At 40.4% G+C, this 25,522-nt stretch overlaps 1 protein-coding gene across 13 annotated transcripts in view; it reads left to right on the top strand.

Annotated features, from left to right (window-relative positions):
• Nucleotides 1–25,522, top strand: part of TRPM3 (transient receptor potential cation channel subfamily M member 3) — a 797,690-nt gene that overhangs the window by 598,903 nt on the left and 173,265 nt on the right. For 12 of the 13 annotated variants that reach the window (XM_047102096.1, XM_047102090.1, XM_047102058.1 and 9 more), the window contains one exon: nucleotides 17,910–18,084. In XM_047102096.1, the coding sequence (XP_046958052.1) occupies nucleotides 17,910–18,084 (175 nt within the window). Of the gene's footprint in view, nucleotides 1–17,909; nucleotides 18,089–25,522 lie in introns of those variants that run through there. The other variant, XM_047102104.1, reaches the window with a different exon arrangement.

Genomic DNA, 25,522 nt, shown 5'->3' with positions numbered 1-25,522 from the left:
ATTTGAATCATGATTCTTGTTGAATCATGATTCTTATTAAATCGTTTCCATCTTAGGAACTTAGAGAGTCGAAGGATGTGTATTTTTTGGAGCGGCCAAAGCCATCACGGCTCCATTATTTCCATATACACAGAAAAAGAAGTAAGTATTGATCTTCCCCCCCTTATTTAAAGTGATAATTGCCTATGGCTGCTTTTCAGTCTAGATTAGGATCAACCATTCAGTAAAAATGCATAGCTACCTTTAGGAAGTTAGGCTAACATAAAATAAATGGCAGAACTTGTGCTGACTGGCTGACTGAGTACTTTTCTGCCATAATCAACAATTTTACTGTGGGATATATTTAGAGAGGATAAGGTATCTCACTCTCTAGGGTTCTAAAAGAAAGTGGGCTGAGATTTTAATTTGCTTGAGGTGATTAAGGCCAGGGAATTTGTCACGAGACCCTGCAAAGCCCCTTTCCCAGAATTTAAAATAATTTGCCTTCAAATAGTGTTTGAATCATTTCACACCAGTGACACTGATGGCTGTAAAAGTGAAATGTATTTCATATAGGCTTGAAGAGTGACCAGAAATAGTGCTCCCAAGATGTCAGCAATAAAATTGTCATAGATTCTAACAGAATAAAAATCTTTTAACCTTGAACCCTTGGCTCAAGATATTAACCTCTGAGGAAAAAAAAAAAACAAAAAAAACAAACAGGAGACTAGAGACCTTATTCCGTAATACCGGCCAAATAGGCGAACTTTTTTTTTTCTTTTTTGGCATCCAGAGCTGAAACAAGCAAGCAGCTCTTCCCCTTACTGAACAGGCTGTTCCTGTTCTTTGAGCAGGGTCAGATTTCAAAAGCTGCCTTGAGTTCCACAGGCTGCAGCCCTATAGGCAAATGCTGAAGTCCTAGATCTCAGGCAGAGGAATCAACAGTTCTTGCTGGCTAATGAGCCTGGGCGTCTTCACAACCACACGGGGTTCTGTGGGCAATTCCTGCTGGAATGAGGGAGGATGAAAAAACAGGTGTGCCTTTGCTAACACGGGGGACTGAGGATTGACGAGTCAGCTCTTCTGGTCATCAAACAAATCTGAGCTGAACCTTTCCTCATTAGCCACATTTCTTCCACCCAGAGGGAGAACACAGGAAGTGAGTTCTGACTCGGGTGCACATCAGAATTTATTAGGAAATCGTGGTGGGGGGGAGGGGGGATTCTGAAAGAAGTAACAACTAACATGGCCAGCCCGCACCATCAGGAGACTGGGGACAAGTAGAAAGTTCTCTTCTCCCTTGTATTTCCGTTCTTAGATTCTGTTTGCAGGTCGTGCATGGAGCAGGATTTGTTTGGTCCTGTCAACTTACTTGTTTCCGTTATTCAGGTAATAAGAACCGTTACAGTGAGTATGAATTATGGTTCATAAACTTAGGTAGGTAGGAAATGTTGCATAATAAAAATTTTCCTTAAATCAAATAAATCCAATTCTAAGCTCCCTTTCCATCTAGTTTTGGTGAATTCAATCTCAGTTTTTATTGTGTCTCTCTTTCCCTCCCACTCCTCCTGATGTCCTCCCTCTGACCCCTCCCCGTCTCCCCTTCCTTTCCCATCTTCTCCCCCTCTCAGCTGCCCCCCCCCCTCTCTCTCAGGTATAGTGTACCTGGGAAATTGGGAAGAGGCCTCTTATTTTCCCTCAGCCAAGGTAACCATTGGTACTGGAACTGCCCAAGTCTGCATCCCACCCCACTGCCCCCACCCCCAGGCCAGGCAGAAGGTTCTGGTGTTCCAGTGCTGAGCGCAGCACCAGGGTGCACTTCATAGCAGTCCCCTTCAGGCCAGGTGTCTGTGCTCATCCCACCCTCCTGGAGCTTGCATTTGGGTTGAAGGAAACCAAAAATAAGTAAAATATGTAGTGTATTGGGTAGGAATAAGTGTCAGGGAGAGAAGGAAGGCAGAGAGGCCAAAAAGGGGAGTGTAAGGAGGAGGTTGCATTTTTAAATAGAGTGGTGGAGAAGGCCTCACTGGAAAGGGGACACTTGAGTGAAGACTTTAGGAAGTGAGGGAGCAGAGTATGTGACATATTGGGGACAACCATTGCTGGCAGAAGGAATGGCAGTGAAAAGGCACTGAGGCAGGAATGTGGGCTACAAGATCAGAGAACATCAGGAGGAGCCTGTGTGGCCATGTGGAAGGAAAGGGAGGAGAGGAGTAGGAGAGGAGTCCAGGGAAGGAATGAGGGCCAGATCCAATGAGGACGGTAAGAACTTTGACTTCTACACTTGCCCTGTGTGCAATAGTAGCTTACAGAGTTTTGAGCAAAGGAAGAAGTGTTCTTGTATGTTTCAACAGCATCACCCCACCTACTGAGTTGAGTAGCCTACATAGGGAGCAGGTGTGAAAGCAGAAACAGCAGTGAAGAGACCATGGCAAGAATCCAGACAAAAGCTGGCAGTGCTTAGACTAGGTGTATAATTCAGGCTATAATTTGAAGGCAGAGCAAGCAAGATTTACCATTACATTTGATACAAGGTGTGAGAGGGACAGATGAATCCAAGATGACTCCCAGTTTGGGGGACTGACCAGCTAGAAGAATGCACTGCCACGTATTCAGATGGGGAAGACTGGGGAGGAGGGTGGAAGGTAGAGACAATATCAGGAGCTTACCTTTGGGTGCGTCTTATCTGAGCTATCCCATGGCACTACGGCCATGTCGAGAGGAGCAAGGTTGGGCAAGACTGAAGCTCAGTGCAGATAGTGGTCTGGAGATATAAATAGGGAAGTCGCCCATGTCTAGCCAGTGTACAAAACCATGTGAGTGGGTGAGATCATCCAGGGTGTGAGTGAGAAGAGGAGACAAGGAAACAGCAGAGGACCAAGAACTGAATCAGTCCTTCTACCAGAGGTCAGGGAGGTGAGAAGGCACCAGCAGTGATGAAGAAGGAGGAGCTAGTGAAGTAAGGAGAGGGAGCTTCTGGAATCCAAATGAAGAGCATATTTCCAAGAGGAAGCCATGGCCAACTGTGTAAATGCTTTTGATGGGTCAAGTAAGATGAAACCTGCGAACTGACCATCGGGATATTGCGAGTCCCTTCTCCCTGTCTCATCCCATCCCATCTCTACCCATCAGAGACACTTGCCTTGTCTTCTTTCTCTTTAAGACATTAATGAGCTTAGGTTTTTAACAAAAGCCATCCAGAGAGCTCATCTTCAGGCCAGCAATGCCAACTTTCCCTGAGAAAAGACAGCCCAGTGGGCCCTTTTGGAAATAAGGAGAAGGAAAAATAAATGGAAAACAAAATATGAATTAGTAACTCAGTAAATGATCCTGTTAGACAGAAAATACATTATTTGCTTTTAGGCCACATACCAAGTAGAGGGTATATTCAACATAGGTAAATAATTTTCAGCAGTACAGTGAATCCCCTACTGAAATAGGATGAAGTGGGAAGCTATTCATTTTTAAAGAGTTGGTTCTAGGGGATGAACTAGGGGAACCGGTTCTAGGGGAAGAAGAGCACATAACTTCCAGTAAGGGCAATGCTACATCAATCACATACAACTGAACTGGATGTCACTGCTTGGCTTACACAGCTTTCCAGCTTGGTTAGCTTCTTATTGATCATAGATGTACTCAAGCTTGGCAGACTAACAGATGTTGCTTCATAGGAATCATTTTTATCACAACAGTTAGACCCAAAGGTTGGCAAACTACAGCCCATGGGCCAAATCCAGCCTGCCATCTGTCTTTGTAAATAAAGCTTTATTGGAACACGGCCATGTCCATGCTCATTCTTTTATGTACCATCTATGGCTGCCTTCAACCAACAGTGACAGAGTTGAGGACTTACAGCAGAGGTTGTCTGTCCTGCAAACCTGAAAATACTTACTATCTGGCCTTCTGCAGAAAAAGTTTGCAGACTCCTGATTTAGATTTAGATTTGTTCCAGGGAACAAAACATGGATGTTTCAGTCCTACTCCATGGGCTCTCATCTTAATTTACTGCAAGGGACACATCTTAGATTCCACTTCTTTTCATAGTTGGAAATCTCCTCTACTTATAGCTTAATGCTGGGGCAGCGGTTCTGGTCCATTGGGCCACTGGCAATAGCATCACCTGGGAACTTGTTAGAAATGCACATTCTCAAGTCCCATTTTAGACCTACTTGTCAGAAGCTCCGGGAAGGTGTGCAGCGGGGTGTTCTCGAACTGCTCCCCAGGAAATTCTGATACATGCTAAACTCAAGAGCCATGTGCTACAGCAGACTCTGATCAGAAGAGCTGAGACCTTGACATGGGCATTTCTGCACACCCCTTCCAGTGATAGTTTTCAATGCACAAACTAGGTCTTTGCACATTAGAATTAGGGTTTTGAGAACAGTCCTTAGATTGCCACTTTCTTATATATAACATTAGGAGAGCCCATCTTCTAGAATGATGGTATTAGCACTTATTATTGCAGTCAAATGGTTCTTGGTGGCAGAGTAGGAATAAGCCAAGTGTCTGTTTTCACATGAACATGACAGAGTAGGATAATGACTGAGTGATTAAGGACCCAAAGTACCATTGGGTGCCCTTGGGCCATGACTGTCTGCTGATTCCTCATTGTGGCCCTCCAGTATGTTTAAGTGATAGAATGTAATGAGGCATTTACTTCTAAGAGAGAAAAGTAGAAGGGATTTATTTTCAGCACCATCAAGGATATGCTAGAATGAGAAAAACTTTAAATCAATATTCTCCCCCTACAGGATTTATGCAGGTGCTGCTGTGTTATAGTTGCTGTTTTCCTTTGTTTAATGATCTAATCCCTCCCTGGAGCTTCATCCTTTTGAGTACCTAAGGGAAGGAATATCTCTGATAATGAATAGCTGTGGTTTAGATGGAGCTGGAAACCTGCTCCCAGGGAATCAGAGAGGGGTAGCAGTGAGTCTTGGCCTTATTAAGCCGGGAAGAGAGGCAAAAAGGGGACAGTGAACAAACTCAGGCCCCTTTCTAAATATCTGACGTTGGCATCCATTTTTAAAATTTTTCACAAATGGGGGCGCCTGGGTGGCGCAGTCGGTTAAGCGTCCGACTTCAGCCAGGTCACGATCTCGCGGTCCGTGAGTTCGAGCCCCGCGTCGGGCTCTGTGCTGACTGCTCAGAGCCTGGAGCCTGTTTCCGATTCTGTGTCTCCCTCTCTCTCTGCCCCTCCCCCGTTCATGCTCTGTCTCTCTCTGTCCCAAAAATAAATAAACGTTGAAAAAAAAAATTAAAATTTTTCAGAAATGAATTTGGCACTCTGAGGCATGAGAAAGATAGAGGGACCATTGTACTGGTTTGTCCAGGACTAGATCTGGTTTATACTAGTCATCCCAGAATAACTATTAACGATTGACGACGCTTTCATTTGCAAAAGTGTCCTGGTATTTGTATGATAAAACAAATGGTCACCCTAGTGAGAGACGACCCAGTAAGAGTGCAAATAGTGTAGACCCAGTGTCGATACTCAGTTTACTCTCTGTGCCTCAGTTTATTTAAGTGTAAACTGAAATTTAAAATCTTTCTATCATAGGATTGTTGAGCATGTTGTGTAAGCATGTGCAACCCGCCTGGCTGCTGCCCAACACCTGGCAGGTGCTCAGCAACTGCTTGTTCCCCAAAGAGAAAAAAAAAAAAACTGCCTTCAGCCAGTTGGCGGAGTGGACTTCACTATGAGAGATCATTCACTGCAACCCAGAAATTCATAAGCAGCCTTGTTTTGGCACCATTTGTAACTAGGTTTTTTAACATATTGGAATTGTCATTTCCTTGTGAGGAGCTATAAAAACATAAAGAAGGGGTGCCTGGGTGGCTCAATCCATGAAGCGTCTGACCTCTGCTCAGGTCATAATCTCATGGTTCATGAGTTTGAGTCCCGCGTTGGACTCTGTGCTGACAGCTCAGAGCCTGGAGCCTGCTTCAGATTCTGTGACCCCTCTCTCCCTGCCCCTCCCCTGCTCATGCTCTTGCTCTCTCTCTCTCTCAAAAATAAATAAACATTAAAAAGTTTTTTAAAAAACATTTTAAAAATGTCTGCTAGAGAAGGCCATCTTTGCACTTGAAAAATGATCTCACATCACAAATTTGAACCAGAGGCTCAAGTTTGTTAGATGTTCTGATGCTAAGTGAATACAAGCAAGAGAAATAACAGTATTATAATTCATGGTGTTAGAGCTTGAGAAAGTCTAATACATTATACTTCACCCTTGATGGAACAAGATTGAAACTGACTGAGAGTTGGACACCAGAGTCAGGCAGATGGAGATCAAAACATAATTTTTATTAATGGTGAAGTTATTGGAAATAATGACCTAGTGTGAGCGCCAAATGGGTTTGCCTTTTTCAGCCTCCAGACAGCCAACCAGAAAAGAAATCTGTGTCTACAAAAGACACCTTTATTAATAGGATTGACTTTATTAATAGCATTGGTCCATGGAGGACAAGGAAGAAAGAAGCTCAGCTCTCTTCAGTGGGAGACTACTAGTGGATTTGTTCTATCTCACCAAGAAACATAGACAGACATTAGTCACCCCCAATCAAGTTGCTCAGTTTTACATGTGGAGAGGAGTAAGGGAAGGACAAGGGGCTAGATATGTTCCACTAATGGAGCTCCATCCACACGGAACTTGAAACCAGAGGAAAGAAGGTTCCTCATGTTGTCATCCATATTTCCCACTGAGTATTTAGTCATGATAAAGATTTGAACAGACTGGACTTGACACATTGTCTTTTAGAAAAGATGCCCAGACAGTCAAATAAAAATTTATCACTTCTCCCAACTGCTGGTCAGAAATTGGACTAAATACTATTACTAGATGTCAAACAATCAGTACCCTTCCTTTGTCTCATATAGGATAATGGCAGTCAGTTAGTTTAATAACCTTGGTGGTGAATGAAGGTCACTTCTAGCCAACAGCACTGTAGCTGCTGCTGAATCATATCAATCACCTCAGAGAGAACAGAATTATGTTTCCATTTCAGTCACGTAGTTCCCTATTCATTTCATGTGGAGGAAGTAATAGCTTTCATGGATATCGTTCCAGCAAAGGGAAGAATGTAAACCTTTGTTTACGTCTTTCCCCTCCCAGTGGCCAGGACACGTTGTCACTCCATCTGGGTCCAATTCTGAGAAACAATGAGACTTCAATTTAAAAGGACAAGACAGCTGAACCGAAATTGGCTATTTGAGTCGCTAAGAATCTGGACTCTTCCAGACCTAATCCAAATGGACAAGTGAAATGTGAGCACCGGCCCAGGTGACTCAGCAGCTCCTTCTCTAGGTCTCTGACCACTGCTGAGGCCGGGTAGTTAAGGCGTGTGAAAGGACACGATGGGGCCACTTAAATGGCTGTCGTGTCAACTGTCAGAAATACACATCGATAGTATTGAGATATGGTACTCGGTCCCTGTATAACCACCAATTTATTCCTGTCCCTTCAACTGTGCTAGTCCCAAGGCACTGTACCTGAGGCTCTGTACATTTTAATTTTGTTTTATTTCACAATTATCGAAACCACCTTCTACATGTGAGGCACTTTTGACACCAGGATGTTGCCTAAAAGGGGGGGGGGGGGGCGCAGGGGTCTGTTCAAGAAGTTTAAATTTAGTGGATGAAACTTTCATTAAAGCAAGGCAGAATAAAATAACTGCCAAAACATAGATAAAAGAAAAAAAAATCAGCAACAGGCTACAAAGGAATGAATGATTAATACTACCTAAGGGAGTTAAGAAATACCTCAGCAATTAGTAACATTTAAAGTAGACTCTAAAGATTGCATTGGGGTCTCTGAGAGGCCACAATAAAGAGTACCTGCCTTTCTCATCGAAATTGTGAACAATCTCAGAAATAAAAAAAAGTACTTGATGAAACTCACAATACCAGTTTTTGTTGGACAAGTTAGCAGGTATGGCTTTAAGACCATTGGCCAAGTGGGTTTAATGGCTCCCCCAGATCTGGCAGAATCCCATAGTGAGCCTTTACCCCACCCCTCATGCCTCACCAACATACCTTTAGGGGCAGAGCCCCCGGAGAAGCTGGGAGACCTCACTCCTCCTCATGAAACTGGGAGTGGGGAGAGGTACTCCCCTCTGAAAGTTTGGATGGTTAGGAGGAAGTTAAAGCAGAATCCTAGCTGGCAGATCATGAAGATAGTCTGATGAGACCAGAAGTAAGGTGAACAGGAGATCTGGAGGGAGATGAGGCTACAGATGAACGTTGGGCCAGAACACGGGGAGCCTCGCCTGTCCCGTGAAAAGTGTGGACTTTTGTCTGTAAGCAAGGAGAACCCGCTAAAGGTGGCTACAGAGAAGACTGTATTTATGATGATAACTAGCCGGTGGTGATTGCTGTGGAGGCAGGGAAATAAGGCAGGAAGCACTTCGGGAATGAGCCAATGAATGAACATAAAACCCTAGGCATCTGGGAAAATTCCCGATTTCATGAAAATTTAAATCAGATCTCAGTGCCCTGGATCTCAGGCCAATTGATTGAGGGGAAGTGGCTCACGTCAGAAAATATCTAAAAATTTCTGTGGAAATAATTACATTGTCATTTAACCTATAAGAAATCAGGATGGGGCACCTAGGTGGCTCAGTCGGATTAGTGGCTGATTCTTGATTTTGGCTAAGGTCACGATCTCACAGTTGTGACATGGAGCCCTGCTTCGGGCTCCTTGCTGGGTGTGGAGCCTGCTTAATATTCTCTCTTTCTACCTCTCCTTCTGCCTGCCTCTCTCTCTCTCTCTCTCTCTCTCTCTCTCTCTCTCAAAAACAAAAATAAGAAAATAAAGAAAAAAGAAATCAGGGTATACTTGATATTAATTCAGTATCCTGCCTTTTATACCCCAAGTTTTAGTGAGCAACTACTATGTGTAGTAGCAACGACTATGTGCATGCCATGCAGGGAATACAAAGAGAAACCCACCTAATAGAGAAAAGAGGTGTCCAAACATATAATTAATGAGAGAAAACTTCAAGAGATAGGAAAGGCACTATGAGAAAGTTTTAATGCCTTTTATGCCAAAGTAATTGATAGACAAATTTTAAAAATCTCTTCATTGGCATGGGCTTTAAAAAAAAGAAAATGCTATGAGGCAACACAAGTGAGAATTATTAATTCTGCCTGGTGGGTAAAAGGGGGGAAGGGGCTCAGGAAGGCTTGTCTTTGAACCTGGAAACTGCAGGATGAGTGTAAGTTCCTCAGAGTAAGTCAAAAAGAACATTCCTTGAAGAGAGAAAAGAACTTTTCACATTTGGGGGAGGAAGACATAATTGTTATAAGGGGAGGATGGGCATAGTATTACAAAGTCAAAGGAGTTAGAACCACTCTGATTACCTTACATCTGAGAAGGCAAAGGATGCCTTTTGATGTGGGTTTGAACAGAGTAGAAACTAAGAAGACTTTGGCTTTGTTTGGGCGAGTTTTCTTGTAGACTTAGATCAATTACATTAAAACATTCAGCCTGCAAACAATGGCCTCAAAGAAAACGCTGGCTCTTTCCTTTTATGAAAGTAATACTTGCACCACAGCCCATGGGATCGGCTGTTCCTTTTCTATTGAAATGATTCACGTAGAATGTTACTTGGATGTCCCGGTAATATATGAACATTAATAGCAGGATATTTCAATCAGAACTGGCTTGCCGTAAGGGAATAACTGTTTCCCATTGACTAAGTCAAAAGCCAAGTTAGTTTATTAGCATATAATATACTTGGAGTCAGTTTATGGATTTTGTTATTTGGCATTTACATCTTTGTCCAAACCACAAAACTCAAATGGCTTAACAAGCTGATTGAAGCACCCAGAAGAGGCCACGGTAGAAGGCATTTGGGGAGTGATACAAAAAGTCACCTAACCACCCCCCCCCCCCCCGCCAGAAAGAATCGCCTACCCCAAAACAAATAGTTTTAGCCTTTTGGATACAAGATTAAAAAAAATTTGTCTTCCTCAGCATATTATTATTGGTCTGCATGAGAGGACATTCAAACTTTGGAAAAACATGTTTCAAATTATTTGTCAACTCCTCCTTTTGGTTTAAGTATATGAAGCGCATTTATTTTTCTGTTATCCTCATGAATATTTATACACATTTAAATGGGAAATCTTTTATAAGCTTAATAAATATAAATAAGAATCTTTTAAATTTTTTTAATGTTTATTTATTTTTGAGAGAGAGAGAGACAGAGACAGAGACAGAGGTGCAGAATCTGAATCAGGCTCCAGGCTCCAAGCTGTCAGCACAGAGCCCCATACGGGGCTTGAACCCATGAGCTGTGAGACCATGACCTGAGCAGAAGTCAGACACTCAACCGACTGAGCCCCCCAGGTGCCCGTAAATAAGAATCTTTATATTTGTGTTTGTTTAACCATGTAGTTCTTAAATGCCAGACTCTGTTCTGTGTGTTTTATAAATAATTGTAATATATATTATTTTATAACGTGTAATATTATATAAGTTTATATAAAATATATTTATATAAATATAATTATAAATTATAGTTTATATGACTTAGATAATTTATATATAAATTACAAATAAATAACATATATAATATACATTTAAATATATATTTAAATAAATAATCTCTCTTTCTTTCTCTCTTACACACACACACCCTTCCTTCCCTCTCACTCAGGCCACATGATCCCTTCTCTGTGGTATCCTCTGCCCCCTTTCTTCCTTTCTCATGGTCTTCTTCCCTTGTTTAATCACCCACCCATTGTCCTACCAGAGCCTCAGCTAATAGAGAAGCTTCACTCTCCACCAACCCACTTTCCGGAAACTCACTCCAGGCCTTGGGTTTCCACACCAATTCCAGAAAGGCAAATGTGACCCGTTGCAGGTCTGGAACCCACCTCTAGTCCAACCAGCTTTAAAAGAAGCCAAACAAGGCAGACCTGTGGACAGGTCAACTCCTCGGAAGGGGAGTGTGGACAGGGAGGGCGTGACCAGTGTTTCCAGTACGCGTGCCACAGTGACGCCTTTGCATGACTTACAGGATCCACATTTCATCCACTCATCCACTCTGTCTGTCTGTCCTTGGTCCTCTGGTTACCAGACAGAAAATCGAAGCAAGGCAATCTCTAAAATGAAAGCCAGGTGGTAGGAGCTAGTTCAGGATTCCTGTGAAAATACGCATTGATAATACGCAAAATAGATGAGTTCAACAGTATTGAAAACAAGCTGGACAAAAAGCGGTTTGCAGTATTCATCAATAGCTTTTGCATTCACTGTCCCCGGGAGAAGAAATGCTACACCATAGGTTTTTAATCTTTTATCACCAGGAAAGGCATTGCCGTTGATTCCAACTCTGTATCTTTAGGGTTTTAACAACTGCCTATCTCCAGACAAATTTGCTGAGATTTTAGATGGCAAGATAAAATATACATGTGTGTTTATTCTGGTATACTGGTGTGTTTATTAGCTGTAAATATGGAAGGACTACATGGAGGGGGTCCATTAAGCTAATTATCAGTAAGGGAGTTGCCATAAGGATCGCTGATAACAGGAGAGGATGTTTAAGAAATTCACATTATGTTCCCCCCTGCCTAGTCCTAAAGTGAATTGGAAATTTGTACATTGGTAAGTCTCAGCCTTAAGGAAAGTCCCCAGCCATCTTTCAAGGAATTTCCTTCCCACTTGACAACCATAAGTATCCAGAAGTGAAGCGTCTTGTTGCATGTGGCTTTATTTCTACTGCCTAATAGTTTGTGTGGTACTTGATATTCCCAGATGCTTGCCTAAGCATTAGGTGCAGAATTATAGTGATGAAATGGTATAGTAATAATAATGACACACAGGATTGATTTGCAATGGGTTTGGCATTCACCAATTGGTTACCTCACCAGGATTTGCTAAAAGATAATTGGGTTCATAACCCATTTCCAAGTAAGGCCAGACTCACTCCAGTTATAGTTCTGTTGTCTGGAATAGATAGCATATTCTACCTCTAAAACATGAAGGCAATATCCAAAACATCTGCCTCCATAGAAGAACTGCAAAGATATTCTACTTAAAATGAAACGTATTCTTTTCTTGTCAGCCCCTAGATATTTTCTTGGTCTCGCTCTGTTCCTTGGTAGCTTAAAGATTTCCAATCATTTTTCCTTTTATAAAATACAGCATATAAAAATATTCTCTTTCTGGATAATAATATCCTATCATTGTACCTGAATATTCATGTGTTATGAATCTTCCTAATTAAACTTAACAAACAAGAATAGTTTTAAGTGTTGTCACTTGAACACAAGTGATTACCAGATTTACATACTTTTCACAAATCTGTCTCCAATTTCTCAGGCCATAGAAAAGATGCACTAAATCGACAAGAACATGAAGAATCTCAATCTGAAAGTATCTGTTGAAAGTTGTGGTATTATGCAGTATTATGCAAACTTCAGCCATTATTTCTCAAGTAGGTAGCAAATTAGTGTCCATTAAAATGAGGCAAATAGCTTACTGCTTCTCTTCCCATCACTATAGTAATTGCTAATGTCCCCGAAGTCTGTGCAAGGTTCTGTTTGGAAAAGTGCAAGACCTTAGGAAGTTGCTGAGTTTTTATGACCCCATTATGTAGTCCAAATACAGGAGATAATGGCTAATGTTCTGTTGGTAGAGTCAGCCACTGAACCAAAGACCAGGCTGTTCAAGTGGGAAGTTGGATGAAGGGGGCACATTCAATGTTTTATAATTTTAAGCAAATTTTAATTATGCAAATTAAAAATTGTGAAACATAAAATATACTGGTAAAGTCTTACTATATGCATAGTTTCCAAGCATGTGAATTCTCCACACAAACTTCTAAATCATCAAGAATCACATACTCCCACAGCTGACAAGGCCAGTGAATTAGTTATGTTCATGTTATTGCTACGCAACTTTAGGGGATGAGAGAAATGCCCACCCACCATTAACAGTCTCAGTCTTGAATGCATTAAAACCTTTGGGAAGTCATTTCTCACATAAAGTTTGAGCCCTCCTTGCACAGATCACACGATCTGTGGCCTAGGTCATTACAACCTACCTAAGATCAACCGTCTATACTCCATTTCCATATAAATATGAACCATTGTCCAATAGCAAATTATTCCTTAGGACCGTAGGGATTTTAGATCATATACGGTGATGTGACGTGAAACCAAAGTGTTAATTTACTTTGATCAGAATTCTCATATTATCCAGGCATTTCACGTACAACAGACTGAATGTTTTTACAAGTGCCTGAACTGATCACAGATTATTATCTCATGTCAGCAGAGAGGGAGAGAAGAGAGGGAGAAAGAAAGAGGATGCTTTTGGAGTTTGAAGACATTCTCCTATTCCTGCCACCTTCCTTCCTCCCAACGCCCAACCCAGTCTTTGGTTAAGCCAATTTTGACACTTTCTGCCTTATTGGGAACCCAAGCTAAGGTACATAGCAGTCAAAACAAAATGTGACACAAGTCCAAGAGAATATCTTCTGCAAAGAACAATTAATTGGGGTGGGGTCTGTAATTTGAAAGCCGTAGGTCAGCCTGGAACATTGTAGAATGTAGCTGTTAAATCCATTACCCAAGCCCACATTTTTGAAGGCTAGGCCTCCAGTTCCAACACTGCAAAACCAAAAAGTGTGGCAAAGCCTCTTCCTGCTTAAGCATCTCCACATTGGTCTAAAATTAAATTCTAATGGAAATCTCTGAGAACTGCTGAAAGTCTTTGGTTATGGTGAAACATGTAAAATTATTGCAATCGACTAAAGAATTAACCTATTTTTCCCCAAAAGCACAGGAAAAATATTCACACACACACAAGTCTCTGAGGGCTCTCGATAAAATGAAAAAGCTTCCTGAATAATAGAGGTTATATTTTTTAAAACTATAGATCTAAACAGCTATTTTGTGTGTCTGTGTGTGTGAATGGTTAGTAGGTTTGCTGAGCAAGGTATAAATTTGTGATTATCTTCAAAGGAATTTATACTAATTTTGTAATGGGCATGAAGAAAATAGAAATGTGCCATGTGAATTCAGCTGAACATGCAGTGGATTCCATAAAGAAAAATGTTTTCTTTATGTCATTAATAGAAAATGGTATTCATGGTATTTTAAAAGCCTTTTCTTTACTAATGGAGTCATATACTACAGATTCTAATTTTTACATTTATGACTTTCTCTAGAGTATTTTTTTTTTAATTTTTTTTTTCAACGTTTTATTTTTTATTTTTGGGACAGAGAGAGACAGAGCATGAACGGGGGAGGGGCAGAGAGAGAGGGAGACACAGAATCAGAAACAGGCTCCAGGCTCTGTGCCATCAGCCCAGAGCCCGACGCGGGGCTCGAACTCATGGACCGCGAGATCGTGACCTGGCTGAAGTCGGACGCTTAACCGACTGCGCCACCCAGGCGCCCCTAGAGTATTTTTAATATCCTGTGTCCAAAATGTAAGTTAGAAACTAAAGTGTGAACAGAAGAAATAAGGAGAAACAAGAGAGAAAGAATGGAGGGAACGGTGACATCCTACAGATGGTGTTTATTCTGAAGTTTAGCCAGTCAATATAACTGGGCAACAATAGCATGATATAGTTCCCTTGGGCATGGAATTTTGTTGGCAAACCCATTCTAGAACTTGCCCCCAGGCCCCAGTGAGCTTCAAACTGATGTTCTTTATAGCTATATCAATGTGCTTAATTTAGGTTGGAGTTTGGTAAGGGTCCATTCACAAGTTTTCATGAATCTCTTTCAAAGATCCATAAACCCTTGAAATTGCATAGAAATATTTTTGTGACTATCCATATGTGCACTTATTTTTCTGGAGAAAGGGTCAGTAGATTTAATCAGATTCACAAAAGTATTCAAAGATCCTTATCTCCAAAAAAATAGGCTAAGAACCACTTCGTTAGTTCATTACTGATTATTTGATACCATCTTCTTTTCTTGGAAACAAAGGCAATGTTGTGTGTGTGTGTGTGTGTGTGTGTGTGTGTGTGTGTGTGTGTGTGTGTCTCCTGACAGAAAGACAATGTTACCATATACTGGCAGGCTAAATTTACACAAAGCATGGTATTTTTAGGTATAGCCTGATTCTCTACCTTTCATAACTAAGATATTCAGAAGTGCTTTTGTATTAGGCTATAAGGGCTTTTATTGTTTATAGAATAAATCTCCATGTATTATCACTGTAGGAAATGGGTGAGAATGTGCAGGCCAGATATATTCAGTATTTATGCAAAGGGAAATGATGCTTTGATACTTTATCCAATTTTTAGCACTGGATTATAATATAATAATAATAGTAATATAAATTTATATATTTGTTTTCATATTTGAATTGGTAACAGCTTCATTCTGAAATTAGGATATTTAATCATCTAAAATGTTTCTGTATTTCTAGGGGTTACAACACTTTGGTACATTGAGAAATACATTGTTATGAGATCATTTGACTGTTTATTGCTCTCAATGTATCCTATGTAAATTGATCCTTTGCACCTACATATCCTCTCAAAGGGAAGAGAGGTTTCCAGCCATCTCGCCTATTGTCTGGTAGATTCTAGATAACTGAAACATTCTAGAAGGCCCATTCTAGGACTTCTTTCTCCATGAGAACTTTAAGTGGATCACAGCTGGTCTGTGAGTTGAAGTAAAGATCCTACTGACAGAACCAGTGCTCAAGATCAGAACTTGGCAAAGGCTTCTCTTGGAAGATCCTAGAATGAGTCTAAACATATCATTAGGTATAAAAAACAGCAGGTATGGCATATAATTGTTCCTTGACATGAAGCAATGTGGTAGCATGTGCTAAACCAAGGCAAAGGGAAAAATTAAATAGCATAGTACTTTGGCAAATACCTCAAAAAATAATTTTAAACATTGGAAAAGAGTCCCTTTTTTAAGGCATTGAAATAAAAACCCAGGGCGCCTGGGTGGCTCAGCCAGTTAAGCATCTGACTCTTGATTCCCGCTCAGCTCATCATCTCACCATTTGTGAGTCTGAGCCCCACATTGGGCTTTACACTGACAGCACTGAGCCTCCTTGGGATTCTCTTTCTCCCTCCCTCTCTGCCCCTCCCCTCCACGCTCTGAAAATAAAGAAATAAACTTTAAAAAACATACAAACCCATATAGGGGTGGCTATTTCTTATGTCAGCAAGTTCTCCTCCAAAAGAAGTATGCTGTATTAACATTTCAAGTTAGCCCTTAATCTTCAAAGTGCCTTTCAGTAGGAAGTTACTTACTCCTCCTCATCAGCAGTGAGGAAAATGTCTCCTCTACAGACACGTAAATAGTTTTAAAGTTTTAAAGTGCCCTTTTGTCTCAATCGTTAAGGGCCTTTTGGTCAAAAGCATAATCTTTTGCTTCCCTCTCCTTGGATTTGAAGGAGTAATTCTCAAAAGTTCTCCATCCACAGAAGAATCAGATGGGACCATGGGTTATCCCTCCCTCCTCATACCCTCTGGAGCACAAAAAGAAATTTGGGGACAACAATTGTCATTTTCTTACAGTTTTTAAATGTTGATATAAAAATGGCACCCATTTTGTGTAACTGACATTTTGGACATTTCCTTTAAGATGAAAATCAAACCATGAAAAACACTGACTTAGAAAAGAGAAGGCCCCAGGACACTGATACACTTTAGAAGTATAATAGGTTACACAAGTCAAATACAGTCTCTTATTAATGGAGCAAGGAACCAAACCTCAAACTATTATTTCTCACAGGGCAGCAGTTTCTTGATAAAAGAAAAAAAAAAACATAGCAGGCAGGAGAAGGGGGGAAATGGAGATGATTGAAGGCTTTTTTTAGTTCATATTTACAGAAGTGGCACAGAATCTTGATTATTTCTTTTTTAAGATAACTGCTCTGTACAAAACCATCTCATTTTTATGGTACTGCTCAATTCCTTAACTATTCTGGGAAGGTAAAGTGAGAAAATATAGTGTGATACCAAAATGAGCAAAAGAAGTTATTCAATGAACAATGATGGCACTTGAGAGAACTCTGGAAAATGAACTTCAAATCTTTTTCATCATGTCTCTCATGGACATTCATTTTTAATACTTCTCTTTAAAATGTCAAGTTGAACCATATGTGAGTGCTGATGTTAGGGCACTTTTTACATCTTATAGCTCACCGATAATAGCTTAAATACTTTAGAAAAAGTCTGTGACACGTCCCCCCACACACACCCCTGAATTCAACTGAATTCAACAAATGTTTCCAGACGACCCATCATGAGCCTGGCACCTTGCTCGGTGGCTAAGGACAAAGCAGCAGCAGATGGCAGATGATATGTCTCCTGGGTACTTTATTGTGACTGTTACTCTATTAAGAATCAATAATCAAGCTTATCATTTATGGTCAGACATAGATAGACCCCTAATGTAGCTAGTAGTTAACTCAACAAGTGAAAATGTGCCTCCAGCTGATTTTGATTTGTTGAGTCTTCAATAAAGAGAACCATTCAGGCATTTTCTTAGTGCCTCTGATGACTTCAGGGATCTGGCCTGTTTTAAATTCCCATTTTTCACGTAGGAAACTGAACAACTGGGTACATATGAGACTTGCTTAAGGTCACGTTTCACTTCCAATCTTCTGGTTGCTGGCTCAGTGTTTCATCTACTAACCGATTCCTTTCTCTCCCTCCTCGCCCTATGCACCCCCTCCTATAAACGTATGGCAATCGGTGCCTTCACTGACCCCAGCATCCCAGGAGCTCTGGGGAGAGGGCAAAGCCAAACAGACCCCCTGGTGGGAAGCTTCTGCTACAGGAGTCTGTAAAAATTTTGCTCCGTATTTTATCCCTTCATCTGTTATCTCCCCCGGGCTCAGTAATTTTAGTTTGTGCTTTTTGTTTCTCTTTTTGTTTCTTTGGTTTGCTGGCTTTGTGTTCTTTTCTCTTTTTTTTCCTTTTCTTTTCCTTTTTTAATGCAGGAATCGGTCAAGGCGTTCCGGTGGTGGCACTCATTGTGGAAGGAGGACCCAATGTGATCTCCATTGTCTTGGAGTACCTTCGAGACACCCCTCCCGTGCCAGTTGTTGTCTGCGATGGGAGTGGACGGGCATCTGACATCCTGGCCTTTGGGCATAAATATTCAGAAGAAGGCGGGTAGGTAATGAGTATGAAGCCTATGTTCCAAACTTGGAAAGATGGTATTAGTCGATTAAGATGTTTGGTTTGGGAAGGTGGTGGGGGAAGAGCAGGGGAACATATTCTAAATGTCCTGGGAACTGAGACATTCCATGAAATCTCCACTGGACTAGCCCAATAAAGAGGACAAAGGGAAAGGAAGGGTCATAGGACTCGGTAGCCTTTCTCTTCTATTGATTTCTTCTCTCTTTTGCCCCTCTCACTAAGGAGAAACAGGAACTGGGTTTTCACACACACGGCACAGCTAACCTGGACCATATAGGTCGGGTTAGTACCTTGGGAAAAGCTGGGATGTGCAGCCTCCAGGCTCAGCCTCCGAACACCAGCTTTGCCAGACTGCTGCGTGTTCACAAAGGCGACACCTTAATGAAAACTTCCGGTGGCCTGTGCTGTCAGATCCCTGTAGATTGGCTCAGAAAGCAGAGTCTATAAACACTCTGTTCCTCATTAAGCCCCTCCTGGACTCCCCGCCACCACAAACTTTCCTTGGTCTGTCTACCCCCTAATGCTACTCTCAACAGTCCACAACCCTCACCCCCCACCGCAAGGAAGACTTCCCTCCACAGCCTTCCCTCTCAATCTGAGGTCCCACCCAGGGAATGGTGACATCCAAGCAGTCTTGGATATTATTAGATTAAAGTGACTCGCCCCAAGGTATAAATGGGTTTAAGGAGGAAAACTCAGGGGGGCATCACTGGATTTTTATTTCATTCAAATTTTTAAAGTTTTTATTTATTTAAGTAATCTCTATACCCAACGTGGGGCTCAAACCCATGACCCTGAGATTAAGGATCACATACCCTTCTGACAGAGCCAGCCAGGCGCCCCTAAGTCACTGAATTTTTAAATAAGGAACTTGCTAACTGAAACAATTCTCCTAACACATGAAACTGGTGGGTGAAAGGAGCCCCAAAGGAGATGGGGTCTTTTGTTCATCCCTTTTACAAACATACATCGAGTGTCTACTGGGTGCCACACACAGAGATGGGAAAAAAGAATAACAACTCTTCCTGCCATCAAAGAGCTCATAGTAAGTCTAGTAAGTAGATAAGCATGTAATGATTAGTAGTAAGTGACTGGCGAGCTTGGCTGCTCAGGACACTCCCTTCTCCACCTGTCTGCCAGGTAGCCTTCCTTACAACGGGCTCCTCCTGGCAGCCCAGTAGTGTGTTTTCTCTCCCATTCCTTTCCTTGTCTTTGCCCAAGGCCCAGCAATGCTCCAGGTGAGCGTTAACCCTGCCCCCTTCCCTGATAAGTGTGTGAGCCTAAATATGGGAAAGAAAGGAGACACACGTAGGAGAGTCACAGGCTTCCCACTAACGTTGCAAACACTGACAGTGATTTGGGGGCGCCTTAAAGCTTCTGATGTGAAAAAGAAAAAAAAAACAATATTCATGAGCATGAAGTTGGAGTTTGCTTCCTGGCAAATTTAAATTCTGTCTTCTCCTTTCATTGTAAATATTGGTCCATTTTATAGCTAAGAAACTAAAAAGAACATTTGCCTGAACACCTCCACGTCTGTTACCAACCAGAATTCAGGATCCTCAACTGTGCTTTGCTTTTATTAAAAATGTAGCCATCGTTCTCATCGATTTAAATATAGCAACGTGTTTCTTTTTCAGAAAGAACTAAAGACTTTATACAGTTTTTAGCTTCCACTAACTTTTTTTCTTCCTAATGCTTGCAATTATTTTATTGTATTTCCACAAAGTAAATGCAAGTTTGCATTCAGAAGGCACATTTCCCTTTCAGAAAATTCATGGAAAAGTGAGCTGTTCATCCTAACATTTCAGGTTTTTAAAGTCTGTACACAATGAAGGTCTGAACCCAGGGCCTACTTTTTGCCATTGTCATGGGTTGTATAGTGTGAAAATGTTACAATTTTTGATAAGTTGCTCTTCCTGATTCTGTTTTATATGTAGGGAAATGTTACACATTTTAGAGCTGGGGGAGTGGAACTCTGTATTTTTTAACCTAGGGGACAGATACACAGAGCAATTACGTGGTTTCCCAAGGTCGCATAGCCCACGATCCCAGGTCAGGATTCTTTCTGCTCTCTTAAAAAGTTCACTGAAATGGATTTTTGTGGCCTGTGCCTTGGTTGCTTCTTATATGTTACCTCAACGCCACCGTCTCTTAAGTAACTTAAGTTCCCTTCAGCTTCCCCTTTACATTAGAATTTCTTAATTTTTTGTATTATTGCATGTATCCCCAAAGATAAAATCAATGCATTCCTACGTGTAAACCTACTTGTTGGTCCAAGCCGACCAACCCTACAACACGGGGATTCTTTTCTTCCCCCTGACCCAGATCCAAATTAGGAGACAGAAATACCATGCCTTTTTAACTTTAATTGGAAATTTTAGTTTTAAAACCAAAGTTTAGTTTTAGTTCTGATTATTTTATGACCAAAATATGCAAAAGCATAATCTATATGGGATCTATGCAAACATGTAAACCATGGTTGATTATCAAAGAGTATGAAGTCATGCACATAACCCGCGTGGAGATAAAGAATTAAGATATGATTTCATATCTTGGGAATTATTAAGATTAAAACTTAAAAAAATTTAAGAACCGTTTAGAAACACTTATTAAGAAAATAGAAGCTTCAAGAGAAGCTTTGTATTTGCCAATCCAAATATATAGATCTATATTTATTTATTTTATATGGTGTTATAATAAATGTATGCTGTTGCTCCAGGAAAGCAATTATAAATTTATCATGATCAAATGAATTCAGATGTTTGTCTGTGTCATCTGAATAACTGCCAGAATCATGTTTATTTAGCTTGATAAAAAGTAGTCTGGCCACACATATGCAACCAATTTAAAAAGAACATTTCCAAGGGCTCCTGAGTGGCTCAGTTGGTTAAGCATCCAACTTTAGCTCAGTCATCATCTCATGGTTCATGAGTTCAAGCCCCACGTCAGGCTCTGTGCTGACAGCTCAGAGCCTGGAGCCCGCTTTGGACTCTGTGTCTCCCTCTCTCTCTGCCCCACTCCCACTTGCACTCTGTTTCTCTCTGTCTCTCAAAAAAGAATAAATGTTAGAAAAAATTAAAAAAAAACATTTCCAAAAAACATTATTTTGCAGTAGTGTGTTTGCTTTATGCTAAAAAGAAAAAGAAAAAGGAGAGATAGAATCCCAAGCAGGCTCTGCACCATCAATGTAGATGTGGGGCTCAAACTCACAAACTGTGAGATCATGACCTGAGCCCAGACCAAGAGTCAGACGCTTAACTGACTGTGCCATCCAGGTGCCTCTTTGGTGATTTAAATATGATGTAAGCATTTTTAAACTCATTTATAGATTGTTAAATCACACAGGTCCAAGGACTGTAAATGTGTATATTTAGCTATAAAGCTTTTCACTTTATAATCTTAAAGGAGTGAATGAAATTTACACACCTTGTATTTTAACTTTTATGAACTTGGTATTTTGCCCTTAAATTCCCTATTGTTAACCAACTTCTAAGAATATGAATTTGAAAGGTCATCACTTAGGAAGCAAATTGGAATTGGCAAAACTAACTTGTGTCGATGAGATTACTTGAGGTAAAGGAAGACAGAGCATATCCATCCCAAAGTAAATGGGTTTGGATACACTAGGAGGGCAACTGCAATTGAATTCATTTGCCTTCTTCTCCCTCTCTGCCCTGCAGCAGGTGCTACCAGAAAGAAATGGCCAAACTCTCTTTTTCCCTTAATGTCGAACTAGATCATCCTATTTCTCATCTGTCATAGTTTTAAAATGAGTCACAACTCACTTTCCCGGACTAATTTCATTCCGTAAAAATATTATCAAATTTTTCTTTTCTGAATCACAACTGACTAAACACTGCCAACAAACAGATTGATGCTACCCAAGTGGCATTAGATTCACTTACCTAAGTTTTCAAATAGGAAGATTCCACATTTTGCTGTGTTGAGGAAGCAAGCTGACCAACTTTGCTTACAGTCAGAACACCTTTCAGGTGGTAGCTGCCTGCAGTTAAAGTCAGAGATTAGTTTGCTTGGAAAGTAACTAAGTCTCAGGTTGCAGAGAAATATGGTGTAGCTCCTCATTTATCAGCCATTGAGAAAGTGCCACACAGATGAAAGATGTCAGCGTGAAAAAGGCATCCCAAACGAATGTGTACTCTAAGGTGATGCTCCTCATTTATCTGGATTTTATTACTAAGTCTTACATTTATTTTGGTGTCTTCTTCCCGAAAATAATTATGTGGACTTACCATTTTCAGAGAGCCTAGGACAAGAAGTAGAGCTTGTGGTAACAGAAAGCCTTAAAGCTCTTACATAGACTGTTGATAACTCTGGGGATGGCACCAAGGGGCAGATGCCAATAGACTATTCACATTCGTATTTGTCTGGAATTTGTATTAGATATCATGGAGAAACACTGAGCCACTAATGGCTTGTTCTTGAGGAAGAGAATAGATAATATATTTCAAGGAAAAAAATCTGATTTTCCTGTTTAAAGGGGACTTAATAAAGATCCCTTTATTTTCTGATTAGCTGAGGTAAAGGCATAAATGGAACACAAAGTAGAGATGAGAAAGGAAAAATCCATTGCATGGCTTCAAATTATATCACTGTGTCCTAGCATGGATGTAACGAAAGTTTGCTTCTCTCCAAATATACATCAAAGTGACCAAAGTCAGGAGGAAGTCACCAGAAAACTAGCCATTTTAGAAATCCAGGTGCAGTCTGTATTCCCTAGGGCATATCACTCCATGCAGTGGTTACTAATGTTTTCTTCTGCTTGAGAGATTTCCATCTAAGGCTGAAGGATGTCACAGCCCTATCATTTTTCTCTATAAGATCTGCTGAAAGGAAGTAATTGATCTCAGTAGTCTGTATCCCAATATGATTTAGACATAATTGGAATGTCAAGTGAGAAAGAAGGAAACAAATATCAAGCATGCTGACTTCCAGTGTCTATTTTAGTTTCCATTAATTTCATCTTACCTTGTCTCTTTTCTAGAATTTTCTATAAGAAAGCATGTCAAAACTTGATTCTGTTTTGTAACTTTCTCAGAAGGGACGGGAAGAAAGTTGGAAACATCTTGTATAGACAAAGCATACCAGGAGCTTTATTTAAAAAGGGGTGTTGTTTTTGTAAACCGTCTTCTAAGTTAACCTTTATTGAGTGCCTACTATATGCCCTCAACGTAACTGTTAGAGAATGAGCAAGACATGGCGCTGGCAGAGATTTTGTAATGGAGGTTAAAACACAGCCATGAATACAGATAACTAGAAGGTCACATGTGCTGTGATAAACGTACAAGAGGCCAGAGGACAAAGTACTTGAGTGTGGCATTTCCCCCAAGAATCTCTTCAGGGGTGCCTGACTGGCTTAGCTGGTAGAGCATGCGACTTTTGATCTCAAGGTCATGAGTTCCAGCCCCACGTTGAGTGTTAATTACTCACATAATGGCATAATAGTCTCTATTGCTCCTGTTCCCCTTTTCCATCAAAAACTGGATCCAAACAGAGGATCAGCCTGGAAGACAAGAAAAGCTAATATTCGACCCTCTTTTGTGTAACTCAACACAGAAAAAAAAATCAGTTTCAAGAGTATTGAAAGAAAGCCAATAAAAGAGATAGTGTGTTTGTATGTGTACATACATACTATTATGTTGAATTTATATATACCCAAATATATATTTAAATACATTTGCATGTTATTTATATATAATATATATTTCTATATTGAATTTATATATTTCAGTTTAATGAAATCAAGTTAATTGACAAATTAATTTAATCTAATAAAATCAATTAAATTATATATAATTTATAAATATACTAATGCCTATAATTATTGAATTGCAATTTTTATATTGCAGTTTTCCCCTCTGTGGAATATATTAAAGATATTGATATATAGATACCTGTGCCATCGTATCTAAGTTCCTCAAGGCTGGAGTAGCTTCATTTATTTAGGAAAGTTCAAAAGAAAATACTCTGTCTTCCAGTTTGCTGTTTGGTCCCTCCATGTTGTGTCAGCATGGAAAGAATAAAGCATTGACTAAAAAACAATTACATAGAGTTCATGGAGGAAAGTACTAGTGAGGGGAAAAGTTCTATTGATCTCTATCAGTCAATCAGTTCTCTAAATTGATTAAATTTGCTTTAGAATTGCTCAGCTCCAGGCTGGGAAAGTGTGGCCTTGAACATCAACAGCAAACATTAGAAAGAACACAGAGCTGCATAAGCCATCATGGTAAAGAAATCCTTTTCGGAGAACCACTGCCCATGACTTTTAGACAGCCCATCAATATCAAGTGAAGATTGCACAGGATGGATCAACCATGTTTCTCTGAGATTTGCTCAGCTCACTTCTTGGCCACTTGTTACACAGAATACATTCAAAATAGGCAGGTGGTTATCACACTTTAGCATGCCTGAGAATCACCCAGAAAGTGTTAGGAGACACAGGTTCCCCTAAGTATCCTGATTCGGTGTACCTGGGCTGAGGTACAGGAAACTATGTGAAAACAAACTTGAGGTGATTCCAACCAGAATGGTCCATAAACCACGCTTTCGGAAACTCCTTTTAAATGTATACAAATTAGCCTTCTGATGTTTCCAGAAAGAGCCTCCTCACTTGCTGTGCTTGGCGTGCATTCTCCTCACACCAGTCATGGCACTGCTGCTGCAAGCACTTTGCACCCTCTGCCAAATTTTGTCCCTGGAACCCAGTTGGCTTGAGAAGTTGATTTAGCATGAATCACCTCATTTATTTCTTTGTCACAGCTGTTCTTGGTTTCAAACATCTGTTAGACTTGAAAATTCCTCCCTTGAAGAGAAAGCTATACCATAAAAATACTCATTTTGACAGGACTGGTAAATTTTTCTGTTCGCATTTTTATTTACATGGATTTCTTAAGGGCGTTCAGTTCATTTTATTTCTTTCAAAAATGATTGTCCAACTAGTTCAAAATATATGACCCATTTCCAAAGAGGAAAAAAAAAGAGGATGAGAAACTTGAAAATATTTAAAACTGAATGATGGGTCTCTGCTGTTGGAGACACCATTGACAGTCATCAAGGACATTACGTTCAGCATTAGAAGGTCTTAGCTCATTTTCCTTTGACTTTACAATTGCGATAGGCAACCATTTAAGAGTCCCAATTTCCCACTTGCCTGTAGCATTGATTTTCGCTTTTTTAAAGTCTGTAAGTCTTTCTCATATGAAATCTCAGATAGAAGCACAATATATAAAACACAGGATACATGTTCACTCTGTTGAAGCTGGGGTGGAAGGCCTAGACCAGTGGTTCTCAAGTTTTTATCTTGCATCAGAATCAAAGGGCTTATCAAAAATCAAATAGCTGGGCCCCATCCTAGATTTTCTAATTCAGTAAGTCTGATTGGCCAGGTGATTTG

The sequence above is a fragment of the Lynx rufus genome, unplaced genomic scaffold (genome assembly GCF_022079265.1).
Source record: "Lynx rufus isolate CCGP_SWC_20201006 ecotype Redwood Valley unplaced genomic scaffold, mLynRuf1.p SCAF_10, whole genome shotgun sequence".
In the NCBI taxonomy this organism is placed as follows: Eukaryota; Metazoa; Chordata; class Mammalia; order Carnivora; family Felidae; genus Lynx; species Lynx rufus.
The sequence above is the reverse complement of the archived record's forward strand: the minus strand, read 5'-3'. Positions and strand labels throughout refer to the sequence as shown.